We start from the raw sequence: 22,231 nt of genomic DNA on the forward strand, positions 1-22,231 counted from the left end.
AGCGCCTGACGGATTCGAACTGCCGACCCTGTGGTTGGCAGCCGTAGCACTTAACCACTATGCCACCAGGGTTTCCAAAGTGGATGAAAATAAGAAGTAAAACTGGGCAAAGAAAAGGAGAACGTCCCTCTGGACTAGACATCCCCTTGGAGCTCACCAGCGAGGTGAGGGCGGGAAGACAGCGGCGGGCCAGCCCACAGAGCCTCAGAGGGCGCGGACCTGGAGGAGGCGCACGAGAAGGCGGTGCCTCTTGGAGGAAGTTTGCCCTTTAACTGCAGAGCCCAGTCCCCTGTCCCATCAGCATCCAGGAGCGAGCAGAGGGCGGCCGACGAAGCTGTCAGTCCCGCCCGGGGGTGCTCGGCTCAGCACACGTCCGCACCCGCGCCATGGGTGGCTCCGTCTCCAGCCAGCTGGACGAGAACAAGTGCGCCTACATTCGAGGTACGCCCGCCCAGGGGGTTCCCGGGAGAGCGGCACATAGCGGCTGGGAAACCGCCCGGGCCCTTGGGCTAAGCTGGCCACCCGGCACGATCACCCCGAGGGCTTGTCGGCGAGCGGAGGGCCCGCGAGGGGTGCCCCGAGTGCGCCCCCAGCTCTGCACGCCAGCTCTCTACCTGCTCGGCGCGAGGGAGCTCAGAAGCGCACCCGCCTCCCTGAGCCAAGTTTATATGAGTAGGAGTGCAGCTGGCTAGCGCGGTCGGCTTGGGTGGGGGCCCGCGCTGTAGCCAAGAACCAGTGAGATGAGGGTGGTTTGGGACGCGCCGCAGGACAGTTGGGAGAGGCAGGCGGGGGATGCAGGGGGGTGGGGGTGGGCCAACTTCGTCTACTCTGCTGCACCCGCCCCGAAAAACATTATCCTCTGGTACCTGACTCTGGACTTGGTTCCGATCTCTTCTGAACTTGCACTGAAGAGGACAGGGGATATCCCTCCTCGCTAGAGATTTCCTTGGGGATTCCGGCCTAAAGGGCAGAATTCCCCTCTTGGTGATGTTGGCCTGGTTTTGTAAAACGCGGTGGCGGCCACAGCTTGACTTTGAACTTCATAATATCACTTGTGGGATTTCATCAGAAGCAGAAAGGACGATGTCATGTTTCCAGGTTGTACAGTTCCCTTCCCTTCCCATAGAGGGGGGAAGCAAAAGAGGAACTTCAGCGTTATTTTGTAACAGCTGCTAAAGTTATAAACGGGAAAAACTCGTTTTGGAAGACCTTCATAGACAGTGACTCAGTAAAGAGGTGAGGCCGAAGAAAACAGAAAACAAACTGAAACAGCAGGAAACCATGACTGCTTATCTCCTGGCCTTGGGCCTCCCATCCCCCTCCACCCCCACACCTTACCCACCGCTACCACCTTCTACTGAATAGGTTGTCCCCAGGAAGCAAATTTTAAATAACCAGATTATCTTGATATTAATGTTGTTTTTGGAAGGGGAGTTATCTTGTGAGTTTGGTGGTTTTCTAGCTTCAGAAATACCTTCTAACTAGGTATTAAACTCTAGATTTTAGTCTGATTCTTTAAAGGAAAGGCTACGCTCTTCCTGGCTCCTCTTTCTGGCCCTTGAGCCTATCCATTACAGAAGATTTAAGCTTTTAAGAGGAAAGGATTTATCTGGTGTTCTTTTCCAGATTCATTTTCAGGCACCAGAACCTTTAAAACCATTACAAATAAGGATATCAACGTTTAAAAAGTATGTAAAATTGGGGCACTTGAAGAGGAATGAAATTGATTTTCCAGACTCCCACTTTGGTGCTTTTGGAAGATCATCATCAACCCATACTGGGGGGGGGGGGGGGGGAGGCTAAAAGGCCATCAGGTTTAACCCTTTGCTGTTGTTTGATCAAACGGCAAAACGATGGCTGACTTATTTATATTAGTAAAAGAACTTAAATAAAGCCTGTCTCAGTGTTAAAAAATTGTCTATATGCTTGTTTTCACCAGGAAAAACAGTCTTTCACAAAATGTCGTGAGAAGGGGCTTTGCATTTAGTTGTTAGCAAAGTGATGCTTATGGCATTCATTTAATAAGAATTTGTTTCACTGGAAAGCTTAGACATACCCAAAGTTGAGGCAAGGTCATCTGCAGTTATCATTTAAAGTCCAGAAACGTGAAGGATTAATTTACTTGATTTCCTGGTCATGACAGTTGTTACTGATGCAAGCACTAGACTCATAAGAAAACTTGTTACCTTCTTTATTCTGAATTAAATTATTACACATACAAAAGTTTGAGGTATTGCACATGTAGGACTTGCAATGGTGTTTTTTTTTAAAAATTTATTTTTTTGTTGTTGTTGAGAGTATGCACAGCAAAACATACGCCAATTCAAGCATTTCTACACATACAATTCAGTGACACTGATTACATTCTTCGAGTTGTGCGACCATTCTCACCCTCCTTTCCTGAGTTGTTCCTCCACCGTCAACATAAACGTCATTTAATGAATAAAGCTATAGCAGATTGTGTGACAGTCATTGTATCCCCTAGTCTTGTTCAATTTTACCTGCTCATTCTATATTTGGGAGGCCACTTTCAAGATAGGTGTAACAGGGAAAGAAAGAGAAGAGGTAAAGTTAGAATACCTCCAGAGAAAATGAGACATTGCCTCATGTGAGAATACTAGTCTTGCCAAAAGAGAAAAGAGCCTTGGAAAAATGCATAGTGTTGTGAATTGTTAGTGCATGAGCAAATTAAGGTCATGGGGCTGTTCTTTCCTGGTGATTTTGAAGTCCCAGATCCCTGAATAAAACCATAACCCTGTCTTCACCCCTTCGCCCATCCTTTAGCCGGTAAATATTCTCAAACTTTGATTTCATTGTAAACAGAACAATTGAAAGTACGATGGTGACGTTTAAGTAGAGTTTTATGACCTGCTTCTCATAATGCAGCTACCAGTAAACTGCAGATTTGGAAACTCCTGGAGCTGAGATAATAACTTTCTTTCAAGCTTGATAAACTTTGTTAATACATATGTAGAATGTATTCAAGTATTCAGTATACTGGGGATGAGTTTTGTTAACTTTATTTTGTATGTGTTATAAGTAGCTGTACTTCCAGTAGGCTACTGACTCTCAGTATTTACTTTTGGACAAATCGTTTAACCGCTGCCATTTGGTTTGTGTGCCTAAAAGCTTTATATTAATAGTGATCTACATCATATGGATGCTTTGAAAATATATTATTTCTTAGGCTTTAGTAAATCACTTGGTAGAGGAATATCAGAAGAGTTAAGGAGTTACTTTATAAGATGCTAGGAATCAACTCGACGGCAGTGGGTAGTGGGTGGTGGGAGTTTTGAAAATTACTTCCTTATGTTTCTTAAAACAGAATACAAATATGTTTTTAGGATTGTCTCAAGAGGTCTCTCAGTAACTTCTCTTGGCAAAAGTTTTCTATTAATAAATAATACTAAAGCCAACAGTGCCACCTGTTAGCCTCTGGGATGTTTTCAGCACTGGCCTGAAAAAGCCTTCCTTTAGTGAGTAAGACTAAACCCCAAACCAAATCCATTGCCATTGAGTCAATTCTGACTCATAGTGACTCTGTAGGACAGAGTAGAACTGCCCCATAGGGTTTCCAAGGAGCAGCTGGTGAATTCAAACTGCTGACCTTTGGTTAGCAGCTGATCTCTTAACCACTGCACCACCAGGGCTCCTAGTGAGTAAGAAAAAGCTCATATAATCTTGGCATCAGTGGTCAATTTAGCGTGCTTTTCTGGGTTTCTCTTTTTATGCAAGGTGGGTTTTTTTTTTATAAACTTTTGGTATGCCTGAAATAGAACTATAGCTTCAAAAAAGACAATGTACTTTCCTGTTGAAACAGTAATTTTCTTTCCTTTTTAAAAATCACCATTGGGTTTTTAATGACTCAAAAAGAAAATACACCTGAAAACTCCCATACAAAAAGTCCTATGAAGGATCAATGCTGAACGGACAGTCATTATTGTCAACGTACTCCTAGGCCTGGTAGCAGCAAATAGTTGTTAGGAAGCTGTATTCTTTTCCTGGACTTACTCTTTTGCATAGTCAGTCACTTAACCTGTAAAGGGCCCAGTGGCTTCCTCTGAAATGCTCATCACGGATCTGATGTTTATAAAGTAAGAAATGAGTTCCGGCTTAAAAACGTGTCTTTTGGGCATTTTTTCATGTTCATTGCATTGGGATTAATTTGATTTAGCAGCCGAGTGCTTAACCATTATACTACCGGGGCTCCTGAGGGGTTAACTTAGGTGGCTATATATGGAATTTATGTTGACCACATGTCTAGAGTGTTTACACACATGGAGATGACAGTGTCTCCATGGGCAAGGTGAATGGAGAATGGGGAGAGTGGTACATGTTTGCAGTCTTTTACAAACGTGTGGTACTAGTCTACAGATTTGTTTATTTTTCAGTTAAAATTTCTTAGTGGAGATAGGTGTAAGAACTGGTCTGATTTATCTGGATAATTATGACAGTTTAAGATTAGAGTCCAATTTATTAGGCTAGTAATTTTAATGGCAGTATAAGTGTAATGGAAAATTTAGGATATGGAGTATGGCAGGCACTGTTGGATACCAATCCCACATCCTGTCCCTGTTTGTTTTTCATAACAGAACTCCAGTTTTGTTCATGTATTGAGCCTTCTCCAGGTAGCCCTATGTATCAGAGAGGCTAGCCACATTTATGGCCCCGGGGAGGTAGGTGCTGATTGGTCCATGCCTATTGAGATATGCATTTCCCCTTGGCTGGGTTTGTACTGGGCGGGGGATTGTGATGCAGTCTGGCTTGAGGGGATATTTGCTGGCTGCTTCAAGGAAATTGACCTCCCTTTAAAAGAAGGAGACAAAGGGAAGAGATGTTCCCCCTCTCTTCTTTTGGACTTTCTTGCATTTGTATGGGATGCCTGGTGCTGTTTTCATCTCAGTGAGCAGAAGGGGCGCTATCTTGAAGACAAAGCCAATACCTGGAGGACTGAAAAGCTGAGACAGTCTCAGAAAAAGAATCTTGGAGCCCTGGCCAACCTTGCTGATAGCCTGCCTGCCCTTCCTAGGTAGATGTTGTTATGTGACATACTAAATTCTCTTTGAGTTGGGGTGGTAGAGACTGCTAGTTGTCTCCTAATGTCCACTATCCTCTGCTTTCTTAAATAATAGAACCCCCAGATTTTAGCGGGCCAATGAACTACAAAAATAAACTCATTTTCCAGCCACCTTTGCAGCTAGATGGGGCCATATAACTGAGTTCTGGCCAGTGGGATGTAGGTAGAAGTGTTCTAGGCTACTTCCAGAAAATGACCTTAAAAAGAGTGTGATTTCTTTGTCCTGAACTCCACACTGCCAGCTGGAATGTGAGCATGGCTGGAGCAGCCATCTTGGACCCCGAGAAGGAGTTCGTGCAAAAAGCTGGACAAAGGAGCTGAGATTTCTGAAGACTTCAGGCAGTGGAGCCCCCATGCCAGCCCTGGACAATTTACCTCTGGACCTTAATAAGAGAGAAATAATCTGCGTTATGTTAATCAGTGTTATTTGTGGCATGACTGTCATTTCCAGACAAACATTATCCTAACCAACATAATTGTCTTCTTTTACTTGTAGCCACAAGCTCCTAACTAGAAAACTAAGGACTCCTTTACTGGGTCCTCTTTAAGAAAAATTAAACAACAGAAAGTAAGAAGTGGGTAAAGATTATACCATGAGTCTTTTTCTTGCTTTCTGATTAAGAAATGGATGGACTTTCCTAAGAAGTGAGGAGTTGCAACTCTCCATGTGGGAATAGCAGGGGTGAGGGGAAGAGGAGGAGAGTGTCCAGTATAAATATGCAATGCTCAAATGTATAATGATCACTATGTATTTTCACTGAAAAATGCCCTGAAGCTTCCCAAACTCCTGATGAAGTTAGTAGAACTTTTGAATTAGGAAAGCTATTGCAGATTGGAAATGTCTACATGATGGGAGGTATGGGTCTTGTTTCATTTTTTTGCAGATGGATATCCTGCTATGTCAGCCCCATTTGTTAAAGAGACTGTCTTTTCCCCATTTAAAGGACTTTCGACTTTTGTCAAATTATCAGCTGCTAATAGGTGGATGAATTTATGTCTGGATTCTCAATTCTGTTCCATTGGTCTATGTATCTCTTATACCAGTAGTAGGCTGTTTTGACTGTTGTGGCAGTATAATAGGTTCTAAGATCAGGTAGTATGAGGCCTCCCACTTTGTTGTTCTTCTTCAGTAATGCTTTACTTATCTGGGCCCTAGGGAATTTCTAATGTCAATAATAATTTTGTACTAACTTCAGTCTGTGCATGGAAACCAAGATTTTAGAGATGAGGACTTCTTTTAGAACCCCTAATCTAATTTTCAAAGGCATAAAGGACTTTGTGAATTGAGAGTTTCTTAGATTCAATAAAAAAGAAATAAATAAAGACACTAGACTGAGATAGATGAACATTTTCTCCTGGACTTGTGGAAGAAACAATGGATGATGACCTTCCCTCTTGTGAGTCCTAATTTAAGACTTAGCCTCATACAGACAGATGTTGAATCAAGACCCGGTGTGAGTGAGCACTTCTGTTCCTATGGACGTTGGCTATAGGAGGACCACATCACCAAGGGCTGCTTTAGTAATAACTCCTATGTTTTCATGTCAATAGTGATTTTTATTATTTTATCTTTGTTGTGGACTACTGAATTGATTATAGTTTTACTCTATTGTTAAGTCTTTATTGTAAGCCTGAGCTGGGTCCACAGGTAGAAAGTACAGTAGCAGGAGTCTAACTCCTAACAGTAATTTCTAATTTTTTTCTTTTTGTGTGTCTACCATATTTCATGAGTTTATTGTAGCTTAAAAAAATTTAGTAAGTAGCCCCCCTTATCTGAGCAGGATACATTCCAAGACAACCCCCCTCTCCATGAGTGCCTGAAAATGCAGGTAGTACCAAACCCTGTATATACTATGATTTGTCCTATACATACATACCTATGATGAAGTTTAATTTATAAATTAGGCACAGTAAGAGGTTACCAAAAATGACTAATAATAAAATGAACAATTATAACAACATATTGTAATAAAAGTTCTGTGAAAGATGGAGCAGAATGGCATAAAATTCCATCATGCTACGTACTCATTTAATGTTTCGATTGTTCCCTGTTTAATCTGCCAGTTTGGCCATGCTTAAGGCGGACATGTACTGCCGTATCAAGGGCACAGACACAACTAGTAGCTTCTCAAAGGCAGCCTACCTCTGGAGGAGTGACACATGGGAACACAGCATCCAAAGTGTAAGCCCTAGAGGTTAGCAGTTTCTAATTTAATTAAAATAAATGTACTGTGAAAGTTTCACAAAATATACAGTGTGAATTATGACAGTGAGTTTTAACCTCTTACTCAGAAATTTTAATTTTCTTTGTTAGTAAAGCTAGGTAAAGCTCAGTCAAGCCAAGAAACATGGCACATACAGCCAGCCACTCGCTTTGTGAAATCAGAAATAAATTCAGAAGTGGAGAGAAAAGAATAATAGAAAGGAAAGACAAAAGAATAAAAGAGTGCGATGCCTCTTTTATGCTCTGTTTAAAACACTTTAGTAAATCGTAGGGTATGTGGGCTAAAATTCTAAGTTCCAAACTAAAAAGAACACATACTACTGAACAAAACCCAAAATGCAATACAGATTTTCCCCTTTGAAACTGGAAAATTCATTTTAAAAAGAGACTAGCAAGTTGCTGCCAATGAGAAAATGCAAGCCAGCTTTTTAAAGTGCCATTTTTTTTTTTTTTTGGACACGTGTTTTTTTCTCACTTAGAGGAGAGAAGGAAAGTTTTATAAATATGAAAGCAATTAATGCAGTTTTGCCAATTGAAAGGTATAGGACCCAAAGAAGTTTATATTTCTATGCTTGATGTTATTTAGAATGAGTCTGTAGGATTAGAATAAATTAATAGTTTCTAATGGGAGCCCTGAAGTGATTAAAAAAAAAAAGGTTCATAGTCTGATGGAATTTTGGAAGAAGAGTAAATGTCTGTATGCCAACCCATGCAGATTTTTTCTTATTTTTTCTAAAGAACATCTTTATTTAAAAATAAAACATAGGTTCAGAAAACCACACAAAATAAACGCACAGATTAGTGAATCATTATAAGGCACATATCCTTGTAACCATCACCCAGGTCAACAAATAAAACTTCACCTGTGAGAGAGAACCAGACTATAGGACTAATTGTCTCCATAAACAACAGCCTCCTCTACCTTGAGACCAGAAGAACTAGATGGTGCTTGAATAGATGGACCTGATAGAAAGGAAGCAAAATGTGGAACAAAACTTCAGATTCTCAGAGAATCCAGGCTTACTGGAACCGGTGAGACTGGAAGAATCCCGGGGGCTATTGCCCTGAGATATTCTTTGTACCTTGAGCCTGAAATTAAAGTAAAAGGTTAGCTCAAAAAGTGAAGAATGTCACCCTGGAGCACTTTGCTCTTTTAAAAACTTATCTATATAGAATCAACTAGCCAACATTTACTCTAAAGCACAGATGAAAAGGTTGGAGGGCAGTAAGGTTAAGTTGATGAGAATGGAACAACTAGTGTAGAAATAATGAGAATGTTGACACATTGTGAAGACTAACCCATGTCACTGAACATTACATGTAGAAATTGTTGAACGGGAACCTGCTTTGCTGTATATACTTTCACCAAAAATATGATAAAATACTATTTTTAAAAATGCATATAAAGCACCTGACACAGACTAGGCTCTCGCCAGAGTAGCTTTTATTACTATAACTACAAATAAACATTTAGTTTATACCCTTAAAAAAATACTTGGGAAAAAAAAAAAAAACTTCACCTGCTATTCCAGAAGCTTCCATGTGCCCATTCCCAATCCTAGACCCCATTGTCTCTCCAAAAATAACCATTAAAATAGTGGTTACTTGCCAGTTATCTATCGCTTCCTAGCAGACTACTCCAAAAGATCCCATTGCTATAGCGGCCCTATAGGACAGAGTAGAAGTGCCCCATAGGGCTTCCAAGGCTATAACCTTTAAGTAAGCAGACTGCCACATCTTCTTCCCATGGAGCAGCTGGTGGGCTTAACTGCCAACTTTTTGGTTAGCGCTAAGCACTTAACCACTGTGCCACCAGGGCTGCCTCTCCAAAAAGATAGTGGCTCTTAAAATAAGTATTTGCTCATAATTGTGCTATTTAAACTGGGTTCGGCTGGGTGGTTCTACTTCTTATTTTTGCTGGTGGTCATTCCTATGGCATCTTGTGGCCGGTTGGCTGGTGGCTGGACTCAGCTGGGAAGATTTTCTCCTCTCCAGGTGGTCTCTTCGGTAGGGTAGCTGGACTTCTTAAATGGTGTGGTTTTCAAAAGTGCAAAAGCAGAAGCTGCCAAGGCTTTTTATGGCTTGTGCCTGGAATGGCAAAGTGTTACTGTACCACATTCTGTAGGCTAAAACAAGTTCCAGGACCAGCCCAGATTCAATGGGAGGGACTACACAAAGGAGTGAATACTGTGAAGTGTGGCTCATTGGGGGCTACCACTGTGAGGGATTATTACACCAGTCATCCTGGATTGGTCTAAAATATGTGCCTGAGATCATTCCAGAAATTTCGACCCTCCAGAGGAACATAGGGAGAGGGACAAGTTTTGGCAATAGGAGACTGGAGAAGAAATAAAACAGGTTAATAGGCTCCAGACAGCTTACAGGGGTGCACAACCATCTAACCCTGGGCACTGGTGGAGCAGGTATAGGGAAAATGAGAAATCTTTGATATCCTGGATACCAGAGAAGAAAGGGGGTAGGCAAGGACAGTCCAAACAAAGCTTACCTGTTTCACTGATTTGAGGAGAGAAAGATGGGAGTTTGGGGAGGCCAAGGCAGGTAGAATTTGCGCACCAGGTTAGTGGAGAAGACAGAGCAGCACAGAGAAATCTAGAGATCTGCAGAGACGGTGACCAGTTGCCCTGGAGTTGATTCTAACTCATGGTGACCCCACGTGTGTCAGAGTAGAACTGTGCACCGTAGGGTTTTCAGTGGCTGATTTTTCAGAAGTAGATTGCAGGCCTTTCTTCTGAAATGCCTCTGGGTGGACTCAAACTACCAACCTTTAGGTTAGCAGTCGAGCTTGTTAACTGTTTGCACCACCCAGGGACTCTGCAGAGCAGTCCCCTTGAATCCTTAACTGCATACTGATCTGCACCTGCGTGGGGTGAAACTCCATGAGATAGAGAAAGAACCACCTGAAAAGAACAGACCAGACAGTTCCTGGAGCTCACACAGAGCTGGGAGTAGTTTAAGTTCCCGTCATCCAAGGTAGAAAGACCTGGTAATCCACAGAACATTGACTGGCTAGAGTCTTCAGTAGTAGTGAGCGGTAATTAGCCCTAGACTAAAGGCTGCTCTGGACCCACTCTAATAAAAAACTTAAAAGCAAACCTCAAGAAGATCAAACTGATAGCAAGTAACTTAACTACATGTGGGAGCAAATTCCAACATTCTTTATAAGAATACAACAAAATACACATTTAACAATAAAAAGTTCACAATGACACCCAATCCAAAATTGCCAGGCAAATGAAGAAGCAGGGAAATATGATCCATAACTAGGGGGGAAAACATCAATAGAAAGAGACCCAGGAATTACAGAGATGATGAAATTAGCAAATAAGGATGTTGGGACAGTTATTATAAGTATGCTCTATATGTAAAGCCTGTCAGTTTATTGTACTGTGGTGGCTTGCATGTTGCTATGATGCTGGAAGCTATGCCACCAGTATTTCAAATACCAGCAGGGTCCCACCCATAGTGGACAAGTTTCAGGGGGAACTTCTAGGCTAAGGCAGACTAAGAAAGTTATGGCAATCAACTTCTGAAAGTTAGCCAATGAAGATCTTATGGATCACATAAGAACATTGTCCGACTGGACTCAAACATGCCAATGATCATGAAGATGGTGCAAGGCCAGGCAGCATTTTGCTCTGTTGTGTATAGGGTCACCATAAATCAGAGCCAACTTGATGGCAACTAACAACAACAACAACATATGCTAAAGTAGATGAAACCATGAACACAGCAAGGAGAGAAATGGAAGACATGAAAAAGAATTCTAGTTCCCAGTCTTTAGGAAAGAGCAATATGACTGCTTTTTGAAGCCTGTTGGATCATCTGGGGAAACTCTAGATGTACTGACTTATCAACACTCTTAATAGTTGTGGAAGAGGAGCAGAGCCTCCTGCAGAGAGTTGTACATACATGAGGAGCAGCTGAGGTGCGGCTGGTCAGGGGCCAGGACAGATGAGCAGGGTTAATTCACAAATGAAGAGCAATTGTGGATGCTCTTTCAAAAGGATGTCATTAGCAGTGGCCGTGTACCATTACCTCTGGGGCTCACACAGTGCGAGTAGCAATTTCCATGATTAGCTCAAAAGAATTGAAAGTTTTTTCCAAATTTGGACTACATGTGTTTATTTAAAAAAATTATTTCCTACGTAAGTCATGCTGAATGAGTTCGATAGATACGTCTGAATAATTGCCTAGACAAAACAGACACAAGCTTAGAATTAGAATAAAGATAAATTTTATTAACAACAATAGCAAATGTGTAATATATGGAGTGTAAATACTTAAAATGGCTTGGCTAGATCAAAGGATTAAATTAGTAACATTAATTAAAAAATGTACTGTTTATACTTAAATAGGAATTTTAGAGTATGATTAAGACCTGCGCATATCAACTGAGATGTCAGCTCTTAATCAGAACTGGTAACTCTTGGTTTGATAAATGGTAATAATAATGACAACAGTAAAAGCTGACATTTACTGAGTGCCTACTATGTACTGGTCTATGTTCCTGAGACAAGTAAATGTCTCAGAGAAAAGGTAGCAGGATATCAAATATTCTTCCAGAAATTCCAGCTCTTGTCTACACAGCTTTTTTTTTTTCACCAGAAAGGTGTAGCACCAACTTGATAGGATTCGAACAGTGACTGAAGAGAGGTATTCTAGCCACTTTAAATGAGCTGACCATGAGTTGGAATTTACCCTTAGTATAAGTTGAAATTAAGCCTTTGCTGTCATATCTTAATTCTAAACAATTTGGCAATTTTTTCTTTTTAAATTGTGATAAAATATACATGCATTATGAAACATTTGACAATTCAATTTTTACTTGTACAGCTTAGCGACATTGATTATGTTAAATATGTTGAGCAACCATAATTACTATCTTTTTTGATTTGGCTGTTTTTGAAGTGAATGTTTTTAGTGAATGAGATGGTAGACTATAAATAACAAAATAGAAATTAAAATTCATCTAAATGTTAGCAAAAAATAATATGGAACTTACAAATAAGGAAAGCAGGCATAGTAAGGTCACTTTAAGTAAAATTTCTATAAAATGGTATCTTTATTATAAAACAAAATATTTCTATTTTGGAAACAAGGCACAAAAGGCTAATAAAGAAAAAACAAAAACAAACCTAACCCAGTGCCATGGAGTTGATTCTGACTCGTAGTGACCCTATAGGACAGAGTAGAACTCCTCCATAGGGTTTCCAACCTGTAGATCTTTATGGAAGACGACTGCCACATCTTTCTCCTGCTGGAGCAGCCGATATGTTCAAATTGCTAACCTTTATGTTAGCATCCGAACACTTTAACCAGCATACCACTAGGGCTCCTCATGGCTAATAAATAAAATAGAGCTCTTAAATTTGAGAAATAGGCAAAATTTGAAAATCTGCTGAGTGCTTGCTGATTCTGAAGCTGGATTCTCTAGCTTTTAGATCTGTCAACTGGGTGCCTTTGGTTTCTTATGTGTAAAATGTGCACAGCAGTAATACCCAGTGAGGTAAAAGAGTCAGAAATGAAGTTACTATAATTCTCAGATTTACCAATCCTACTATTATGCTAATCGATTTGTTTTTACTATCAGTAACTGCAGTAGGCCTTCCCAGAGTAAATAATTGGCTTTCACATGCTGCCGAATAAAACCTAACTCACACATTTGTTCTGTAGAATAATTAATGTTTCAGAGTGTTTAAACACAATGCCTCTACAGAAGCAATGATATTATAATGTATTGGGACACTCTAGTATTGTAATTAGTACTAATTAGATTCTTTTCAACAGCTTGTTGAATTCACAAATTACTGCATCTAAGGTATTCTGCTTTATTCATTATGAAAAAGTCAGACATAATGGTTTAAATAGAAGCCTTTAAATAAGTATTCTGTAGATTCTACACGTACCTCTCCTCTTAAACCAGGGAAGGGCAGTATCAAGACACCTTTCTAGGTACTGTCATGGTGGGGAGCCCATTCCCAGTGAAGCGCCAAGAGCCAGCTCACACTAAACAAAAAATCAAACCCAACCCTATAGGTCAGAGTAGAACTGCCCCATAGGGTTTCCAAGGATTGGCTGGTGGATTTGAACTGCCGACCTTTTGGTTTGAGGCCAGTCTCTTAACCACTGCGCCACCCCAGCTGGCAGAAAAGAACTGATTTTGCATATCCCTTCCCAACTCAGAGTTCAGTGACATCATGGTGGTAGCTGGAACTCAGCTATGGTGGGAGTTTGATTTTTTGTTGGTGTTGTTTTAGAGTCCTAGTTTATTTCCCACCATACCAATGCCAGTGCACTTCTTTTCAACATGTGGAGACTGGCCACAGTGGTGATCAATTGGCAGTGGTACGAAGCGAGGTTTCAGTTGTGCATTAGTCAGAATGCAAAAAACACCACTCGAATCTTAGTGGCTTGATTTATATCTCACTAATTACACAATCCAATAGGATTTGGTGGAGAATAGGGAAGGGTTGTTGTTGTTAGTTGCCGTTGAGTTGGCTCCCACTCATAGAGATCCCATGTACAACAGAATGAAATGTCCAGTCCTGCACTGTCTTCGTGATTGTTGGTAGGCTCAAGTTTGTTGTTGTGGCCATTGTGTATTTTCAGTGCCTTCCAACCCAGGGGCTCATCTTTCAGGATTATATTGAGTAATATTCTGCTGTGATTCCTAAGGTTTTCATTTGGAAGTAGATTACCGAGCCTTTCTTCCTAACCTGTTTTAGACTGGAAGCTCTGCTGAATCCTGTTCATCATGGGTGACCCTTGTGGTATTTGAATACCTGTGGCACAGCTTTCAGCATCATAGCAACATGAGAAACACCACAGTATGACACACAGGTGGTGGATACGGAGAAGAGGGGTCATTTAGAAACCTAGGCTCTTCCCATATAGTACGTAGTACCGTGGATGCTTTTGGCAATCTGTTGAAATCTATGGACCCCTTCTCAGAATAACATTAAGTGAAAGTTTACAATTTAAGTCAGTTTCTCATACAGAAACTTATACACACGTTGTTATGTGACCCTAGTTGCTGTCCCTACAATGTGACAGCACACTCCTTCTCTCTACCCTGTATTTCCTGTGTCCATTCAACCACCTCCTGTCCCCCTCTGCCTTCTCATCTCGCCTCCAGAGAGGAGGTGCCATGTGTCTGCTTGAGCTGGGAAGCACACTCCTCACCAGTATCATTTTATGTCTTCTAGTCCAGTCTAATCTTTGTCTGAAGAGTTGGCTTCGGGAACGGTTTTAGTTTTGGGCTAACAGAGAGTCTGGGGGCCATGACCTCTGGGGTCCCTCCAGTCTCAGTCAGACCATTAACTCTGGTCTTTTTACTAGAATTTGAGGTCTGCATCCCACTGTTCTCTTCCTCTAACAGGGATTCTCTGTTTTGTTCCCTGTCAGGGCAAAAGAAACCAATTTTATTGAAATACAGTTATCAAAATATATATATATTTAAATCTGTGATATAATATGGGAAACCCTGGTGGCGTAGTGGTTAAGTGCTATGGCTGCTAACCAAAGGGTCGGCAGTTCAAATCCACCAGGCGCTCCTTGGAAACTCTATGGGGCAGTTCTACTCTGTCCTATAGGGTCGCTATGAGTCGGAATCAACTCGACGGCACTGGGTTTGGTTTTTTTCTGGTGATATAATAATGTAAGTGCTTCTTTACTAGTGCACTAAATGACAAGGTCTAGCAATGGGTCTGATAGCTACTGTAATTTTGAAAAAGTACTATTCTTAGGCACTGCAACAACTGAAATGTGATATGAAAATATCTGTGATCTCTATTGATGACAGTCATTAGTACCGCTAAATTCTACTGTAATTTATTGCCTACATTCATGATTGAAGGTAATGCTGACTTTGAGTTGGAGGTTAATGAAAGTAAAGGTGTTTATTTTCAGGTAAGAAACGTTCAAGGCCTCTGTCTTAGTCATCTAGTGCTGCTATAATAGAAGTACCACAAGTGGATGGCTTTAACAAATGGAAATTTATTCTCTCACAGTCTAGGAGGCTAGAAGTCCAAATTCAGGGTGCCAGCTCTAGGAAAGATTTTCACTCTGTTGGCTCTGGAAGAAGGTCCTTGTCAGCCATCTTTCCCTGGCCTAGGAGCTTCTCAATATAGGGACCCAAGATCCAAAGGATGTGCTCTACTCCTGGCACTACTTTCTTGGTAATATGAGGTCCTTCTGTCTCTCTGCTTGCTTCTCTCTTTTATATCTGAAAAGAGAATGACTCAAGATACAACCTAATCTTGTAGATTGAGTCCTGCCTCATTAACATCATAGAGGTAGGATTTACAACACACAGGAAAATCACATCATATGACAAAATGGTAGACAACCACACAATACTGGGAATCATGGCTTAGCCAAGCTGCCGCATTTTTGGGGGGCACAATTCAATCCATAACACTCTCTAAACCTGTGCTGTCCAGTATGGTAACCTAGACATGTATGACCATTGAGCACTTGAAATGTGGCTAGTCCAAGTTAAGATATAATGTGATATAAAATGCACATTGGATTTTGAAAACTTAATACAAAGAAAAGAATGTAAGCTTTTTCTCATTAATGGTATTTGATAGTGATTATATATTGAAGGGATGCTATTTTGGGCACATTAGGTTAAATAAATATATTAAAATTAATTTAATCTCTTTGGAACATTTTTTAAATGAGACTATTAGGAAATTTAAAATTACATTTGAGGTTCACATTTATGGCCCACATGATATTTCTTTTAGATTGCTGCTCTAGAAGAAGATTCACAGACCTTTGGTGTTGCAAGGGGCCTTAGAGATAAGCCTCACATCCATTCTTTTTATTGTAATCTGAGAGGCTGAGTAAGCTGCCCCAGTCCATGTAACTAGTAATGGCAGATATAGGATTGGAACTCAGGTCTCCACACTTCTAATACAAGCATCTTTTTGGTGTCTGTTGTATCTCAACCAAACCAAACCAAAATCTTCAGGTTTCAATTTCTAGTTCAAACCAGAATATATTCTCACTTGAAATTATACATGAGAATTTTAAAAATGACAAGTCCTTTTCAATCTGATAATTATTCAACCCCAGGTTTAAAACTCACTTATAGCTTCCCTTTGCTACTGAGCAGGCAGGCAGACAGACTGGCTGGTACTTGACTCCCTCACAAAAAACAAAAAAACCCCAAAACCCATTGCCATCTAGTTGATTCCAACCCATGGCAACCCTATAGGGCAGACTAGAACTGCTCCCTAGGGTTTCCAAGGAGCACCTGGTAGACTTGAACAGCTGACCTTTTGGTTAGCAGCCATAGCTTACTTTAAATAGCCCTTAACCACTGCACCACCAGGACTCCGTCATGGTTTCAGATAAAAGAGGCCCTTGGGTGGACCTCTCTGTCCCTGGTGCTGCATTTTCTGTTGTTGAATGTTTAAGCTCCTAAAGAAATGCTAAGCTATTCTTATGTCTTCTGCATTTTGTCTTAAAGGGATGGAAATGTGGAATCCTAGTACTTAACATGACTACCCCTTTCTCCCAGCCAGGAGGTGGCAGAGTTGATAGCAATAAAAAGAAATAAATGATAGGCTTCATCTTCTTTTCTCCTATTTTCTGTTCTTGGCTCCCACTCTAGACTCTATAGCCAAATTTAAGAGGATGTCTGGAATCTTTACTGACCTTTTTGTCCCAGAATATTTCTTCCCACGGGTTTCCCCCTTTCCAACTCCCTCTCCCTGTGTATGGCACCAGTTCCCATAGATTTAAATAGATTCACATTTGGGTCATTGCATATTTAAATAAAATTTAAGATAAGGGTTTAGATAAAACAAAAACAAAAACAGAACCCCTTATCTTAATGATGTATTGTCAATACATCATTTTTTCTTTTCTTAGGAATTTTAAATTATGTATTTAAAAAAAAATTTTATTTTTGTTGTTGCTGAGAATATGCACAGTAGAACATATACCAATTCAACAATTTCTGCATGTACAATTCAGTAATGCTGATTATATTCTCCGAGTTGTGCACCCATTCACACCCTCCTTTTCCGAGTTGTTCTCTCCAGTAGCATAATCTCACTGCCCTCTAAGTTTCCTATTTTCAAGTTGTGTTGTCAGTTTGATTTCATGTTGTTGTTGTTGTTAGGTACCCCCCAGTCAATTCAGACTCATAGCGACCCTTTGCACAACAAAACAAAACACTGCCCTGTGCACAACAGAACAAAACACTGCCTGGTCCTGTACCATCCTTACAATCATTGTTATGCTTGAGCTATTGTTGCAGCCACTGTGTCAGTCCACCTCGTTGAGGGTCTCCCTTTTTTCCACTGACCCTGTACTTTGCCAAGCATGATGTCCTTCTCCAGGGACTGATCCCTCCTGACAACATGTCCAAAGTATGTAAGATGCAGTCTCGCCATCCTTGCTTCTAAGGAGCATTCTGGTTGTACTTCTTCCAAGACAGGTTTGTTCGTTCTTTTGGCAGTTCATGGTATATTCAATATTCTTCGCCAACACCACAGTTCAAAGGCGTCAATTCTCTTTTGGTCTTTCTTATTCATTGTCCAGCTTTCACATGCATATGATGCGATTGAAAATGCCATGGCTTGGATCAGGCGCACCTTACTCTTCAAGGTGACATCATTGCTTTTCAACACTTTAAAGAGGTCCTTTGCAGCAGATTTACCCAATGCAATGTGTCTTTTGATTTCTTGACTGCTGCTTCCATGGCTCTTGATTGTGGATCCAAGTAAAATGAAATCGTTGACAACTTCAGTCTTTTCTCTGTCTATGATGATGTTGCTCATTGGTCCAGTTGTAAGGATTTTTGTTTTCTTTATGTTGAGGTGTAATCCATACTGAAGGCTGTGGTCTTTGATCTTCATTAGTAAGTGCTTCAAGTCCTCTTCACTTTCAGCAAGCAAGGTTGTATCATCTGCATAACACAGGTTGTTGATGAGTCTTCCTCCAATCCTGAGGCCAGTTCTTCAGTTCTTCGTGTAGTCCAGCATCTCGTATTATTTGCTCAGCAGACAGATTGAATAGGTATGGTGAAAGGATACAACTCTGACGTACACCTTTAAACCAATGAGTACCCCGTTGTTCTGTCCTCTTGCTCTGTGTAAATGTTCTTCATGAGCACAATTAAGAAGGACCCAGCAGTCTACTTCTGAAAAGCATTACCCAGTGAAAACCTTATGAATAACAGCAGAACATTGTCTGATTTCATGTAGATAGATCTTAAAAGAGCACAATGCTCAAGGCAGACATTCTTTTATGTAAATACTTCTTGAATCTTGTAATTTGCTGTTGAAATTACATAGTTACACTCTTTTGAAAAAGATTATATTTCACCTAGAGTCTGGAATTGTCCCATTTGCTCTGAACTTGGATTCGTCTTTATTTTCGGAGGACTCTAGAATTCTAAATTCTGAGAAAAGCCTAAAGGAATGTCTACCGACCCATGACACTTTCATTGATTCACCTATTGACATGTCATGTTTTGACGTTTACTCTCTTCTCTTCAAAATTGTTATTTGGTACTTTTATTAGAAACTCTTGGGTTATGCCAAAACTAACTCCTTATTTTAGATCATTCCAACTATTGACATCAATGAATGTTTGAGACAGGAAGTGCAAAATCTTAATGTCTCCATATGCTGTGATGTGTTGATAACCAAACCCAGCATTTCTCCAGGGATCTTTAAAAATTTTTGCAATGTTAATTGAAAGGAAAAAATATACATATGATGTAATTTGCAAATGAGTGTAAGACCGATTGAGATTTGTAACAAAACTTCCAGAGTGATGTTTATAATATTTATAAAACGTCCCGTTTTCAGAAAAGCAGACAAAATAAAATGAACTTACAGAGCAGATGAATCCTAATAAAAACTCACCACAAAATGTTAACCGTGCAGCTTTTTTGATTTAATAGAGCACTCTGGTTAAACGTTAAAGCAGGAGGCAGACTACCCAAGTTCAGGTACTAGTCCCATTAGTTGCTAGCTAGGTGATCTGTTAAGCAGCCCTGATGGTGCAATGGTTAAGTGCTTGGCTGGCAACCAAAAGGTCAGTGGTTTGAATCCACCAGCAGATCTGCGGGAGAAAAGATCTAGAGATTTGCTCCCATAAAGATTATAGCCTAGAAAAGCCTATGGGACAGTTCAACGCTGCTATGTGGGGTCACTGTGAGTCTGAATCTACTCTGTGGCACGCTGCAACAACAGGTGACCTGTTACAAGTTTTCTAACCTACCGCAGTCTTGGTTTCTTGCACTGTAAAATGAGACTAATAGTACTGCCTCAGAAAGTGTGAGGATTCAGTGTGCTAATCTTTGTATTTAGCGCTGTGATAGGGACATGGGCTTCCAAAAACTGTTCCGTGTTTCTACCATTTATAATAATATACCTTTTTCATTCTAAAACCAAAGTCAAGGATTTTAAATAAAGTGTATATCAAATGAAAACGTTTCCCTCAAAACCTTTAGTCAAACAGTTGGATCTAGAACTGAACTTACATACATTTTCAGTATGGAGTTGGGACTAAAACAAATTCCAAAATCAGTAGAAGGCATGGACTTCAAAGACAAGTACATGAAACTTGGTTCCAGAAGGAGTTGTGTGAGTCCTGGCTGTAACACTTTTCATGTGACTTTGGGCTTGTCTTTAGGCCTCGGGTTTCTCATTAAAAACCAAAAAACTAAACCCATTGCCACTGAGTCGATTCTGACTCATGGTGACCCTATGCGTGTCAGAGTAGAACCGTGCTCCACAGGAGTTTCAGTAGCTGATTTTTTGGAAGTAGATTGCCAGTCCTTTCTTCTGTGGCAACTCTGGGTAGACTGGAATCTCCCACCTTCCAGTCAGCAGCTGAGTGCGTTAACCATTTATACCACCCAGGGACTCGTCTCGTTAGTGAAGCAGGAGGTTTAGTTGTTTAAGCCCTTCCATAGAGACTTACTTAGCATGAATTTATAAAGTTAATTTGTGTCATTTACTTTCCTCATTGTCTTAGTTGTCTAGTGCTGCTGTATAACAGAAATACCACAAGTGGATGGCTTTAACAAACAGAAATTTATTCTCTCACAGTCTAGGAGGCTAGAAGTCTGAATTCAGGGTGCCAGCTCCAGGGGAAGACTCTCCTCACTGTCAGCTCTGGAGGAAGGTCCTTGTCATCCGTCCTCCCATGGGTCTAGGAGCTTCTCAGCTCAGGTACCCAGAGTCCAAAGGATGCATTCTGCTCCTGGTTCTTCTTGCTTGGTGGTAATGAGGTCCCTCTCTTCTAGGCTTGATTCTCTCTTTTATATCTCAGAAGAGATTGACTGAAGATACAATCTAATCTGGTGGTGCAGTGGTTAAGTGTTCGGCTGCTGTCCAAAAGATCCCCTGTTCGAATCCACTAGCTGCTCCTTGGAAACCCTCTAGGGCAGCTCTACTCTGTCCTATAGGGTCGCTGTGAGTCGGAATCGACTCAGTGGCAATGGGTTTGGTTTTTGGTTCCATTAACATAACTGCGTCTAATCCTGCCTCATTGACATCATAAAGGTTAGGATTTACAACACAGAGAATAATCACATCAGATCACAAAATGGTGGACAACCACACAATACTGAGAATCATGGCCTAGCCAAGTTGACACACATTTTGGGGGACACAATTCAACCCATAACAGTCCTTAAGCTCTAAACTTCATGGAACACATCTATCTCTTATAAAGAAATATTCACTGCATGTGTTTTATTCTAGTCATCAAATAGAAGGTGTGTTGCTCTATGATTTGGGGAAACGAAACAGACTAACTCCCTGCTCTTGTGGGACTTACATCATGAATGTTTGAGACAGGAAGTGCAAAATCTTAGTGTCTCCATATGCTGTGATGTGTTGATAACCAAACCCAGCATTTCTCCAGGGATCTTTAAAAATTTTTGCAATGTTAATTGAAAGGAAAAAATATACATATGATGTAATTTGCAAATGAGTGTAAGACCGATTGAGATTTGTAACAAAACTTCCAGAGTGATGTTTATAATATTTATAAAACGTCCCGTTTTCAGAAAAGCAGACAAAATAAAATGAACTTACAGAGCAGATGAATCCAGGGAGAAATAAAATAAACAAACAATAAGATGGCATGCGGAGGTAAGTTATAAAGAAACGGAAGAGCAGGAAAAAGGAAAGAGTGATGAGGGCTACTATTCCAGAGAAGGGCTCAGGGAAGCCTTCTCTGATATTTGAACGAAGTGCAAAAGTTGGATATAGGAATATCTGGGGGTCGTACATCCAGGTAGAGGGAATAGCAAGTTCAAAGGCTTTGATTTTGGAAAGGAGCATGGCTTGTCCTAAGAACAGCAAGAAGGCTGGTATGGTTTTAGAGTGGAATGAGCAGTGCTTACTGTGGGAGGAGGAAGGATAGAAAGGCAGGTGGGGTCACATCACCTTGTAAGGACTTGCACTTTTACTCTGAGTGAGATGGAAACCATGGAGGGTTTTGAGCAGAAGAGTAACATAGTCTGATTTTTCTGATTACTGTAGGAGGGGCAACAGAGGAAGCACGGAGGCCAGTTGGGAAGATTGAGCTATAGTTCAGAAACCACGATGGTTTGAACCAGGGGGTAGCTGGAGATAATGAGAAGTGGGTGGGTTATGAGTACATTTTGAAGGTAGAGCTGACAATATTTGCTGGGGTGTGGGATAGGAGAAAAAAAGTAGCTTCAAAGATGACTCCAAGGTTTCCTGACCTGAGCAACAGAAAGAATGGAGTTGCCACTTATTGAAACGGGAAGGACTGGGGAGCAACTTTGAGGGCAAAGATGAGTTCATTTTTGGACATGCAAGTTTGAAATCTAAGTGGAGATGTAAGGTAGGCAGATGGATGTCTTGTCTAATAATAATTGCCATTTGTTAAGTGAGACCCTTAAT

At 40.7% G+C, this 22,231-nt stretch overlaps 1 protein-coding gene across 1 annotated transcript in view; it reads left to right on the forward strand.

Moving 5' to 3' along the window:
• The first annotated feature begins 285 nt into the window (after positions 1-285).
• Positions 286-22,231, forward strand: part of NIBAN1 (niban apoptosis regulator 1) — a 166,680-nt gene continuing 144,734 nt past the window's right edge. Inside the window, exon 1 of the mRNA XM_010590944.3 lies at positions 286-441. Within this exon, the coding sequence (XP_010589246.2) occupies positions 387-441 (55 nt within the window). The 5' untranslated portion in view covers positions 286-386. The remainder of the gene's footprint in view (positions 442-22,231) is intronic.

This window comes from Loxodonta africana, chromosome 25 (genome assembly GCF_030014295.1).
Source record: "Loxodonta africana isolate mLoxAfr1 chromosome 25, mLoxAfr1.hap2, whole genome shotgun sequence".
Lineage (NCBI taxonomy): Eukaryota > Metazoa > Chordata > Mammalia > Proboscidea > Elephantidae > Loxodonta > Loxodonta africana.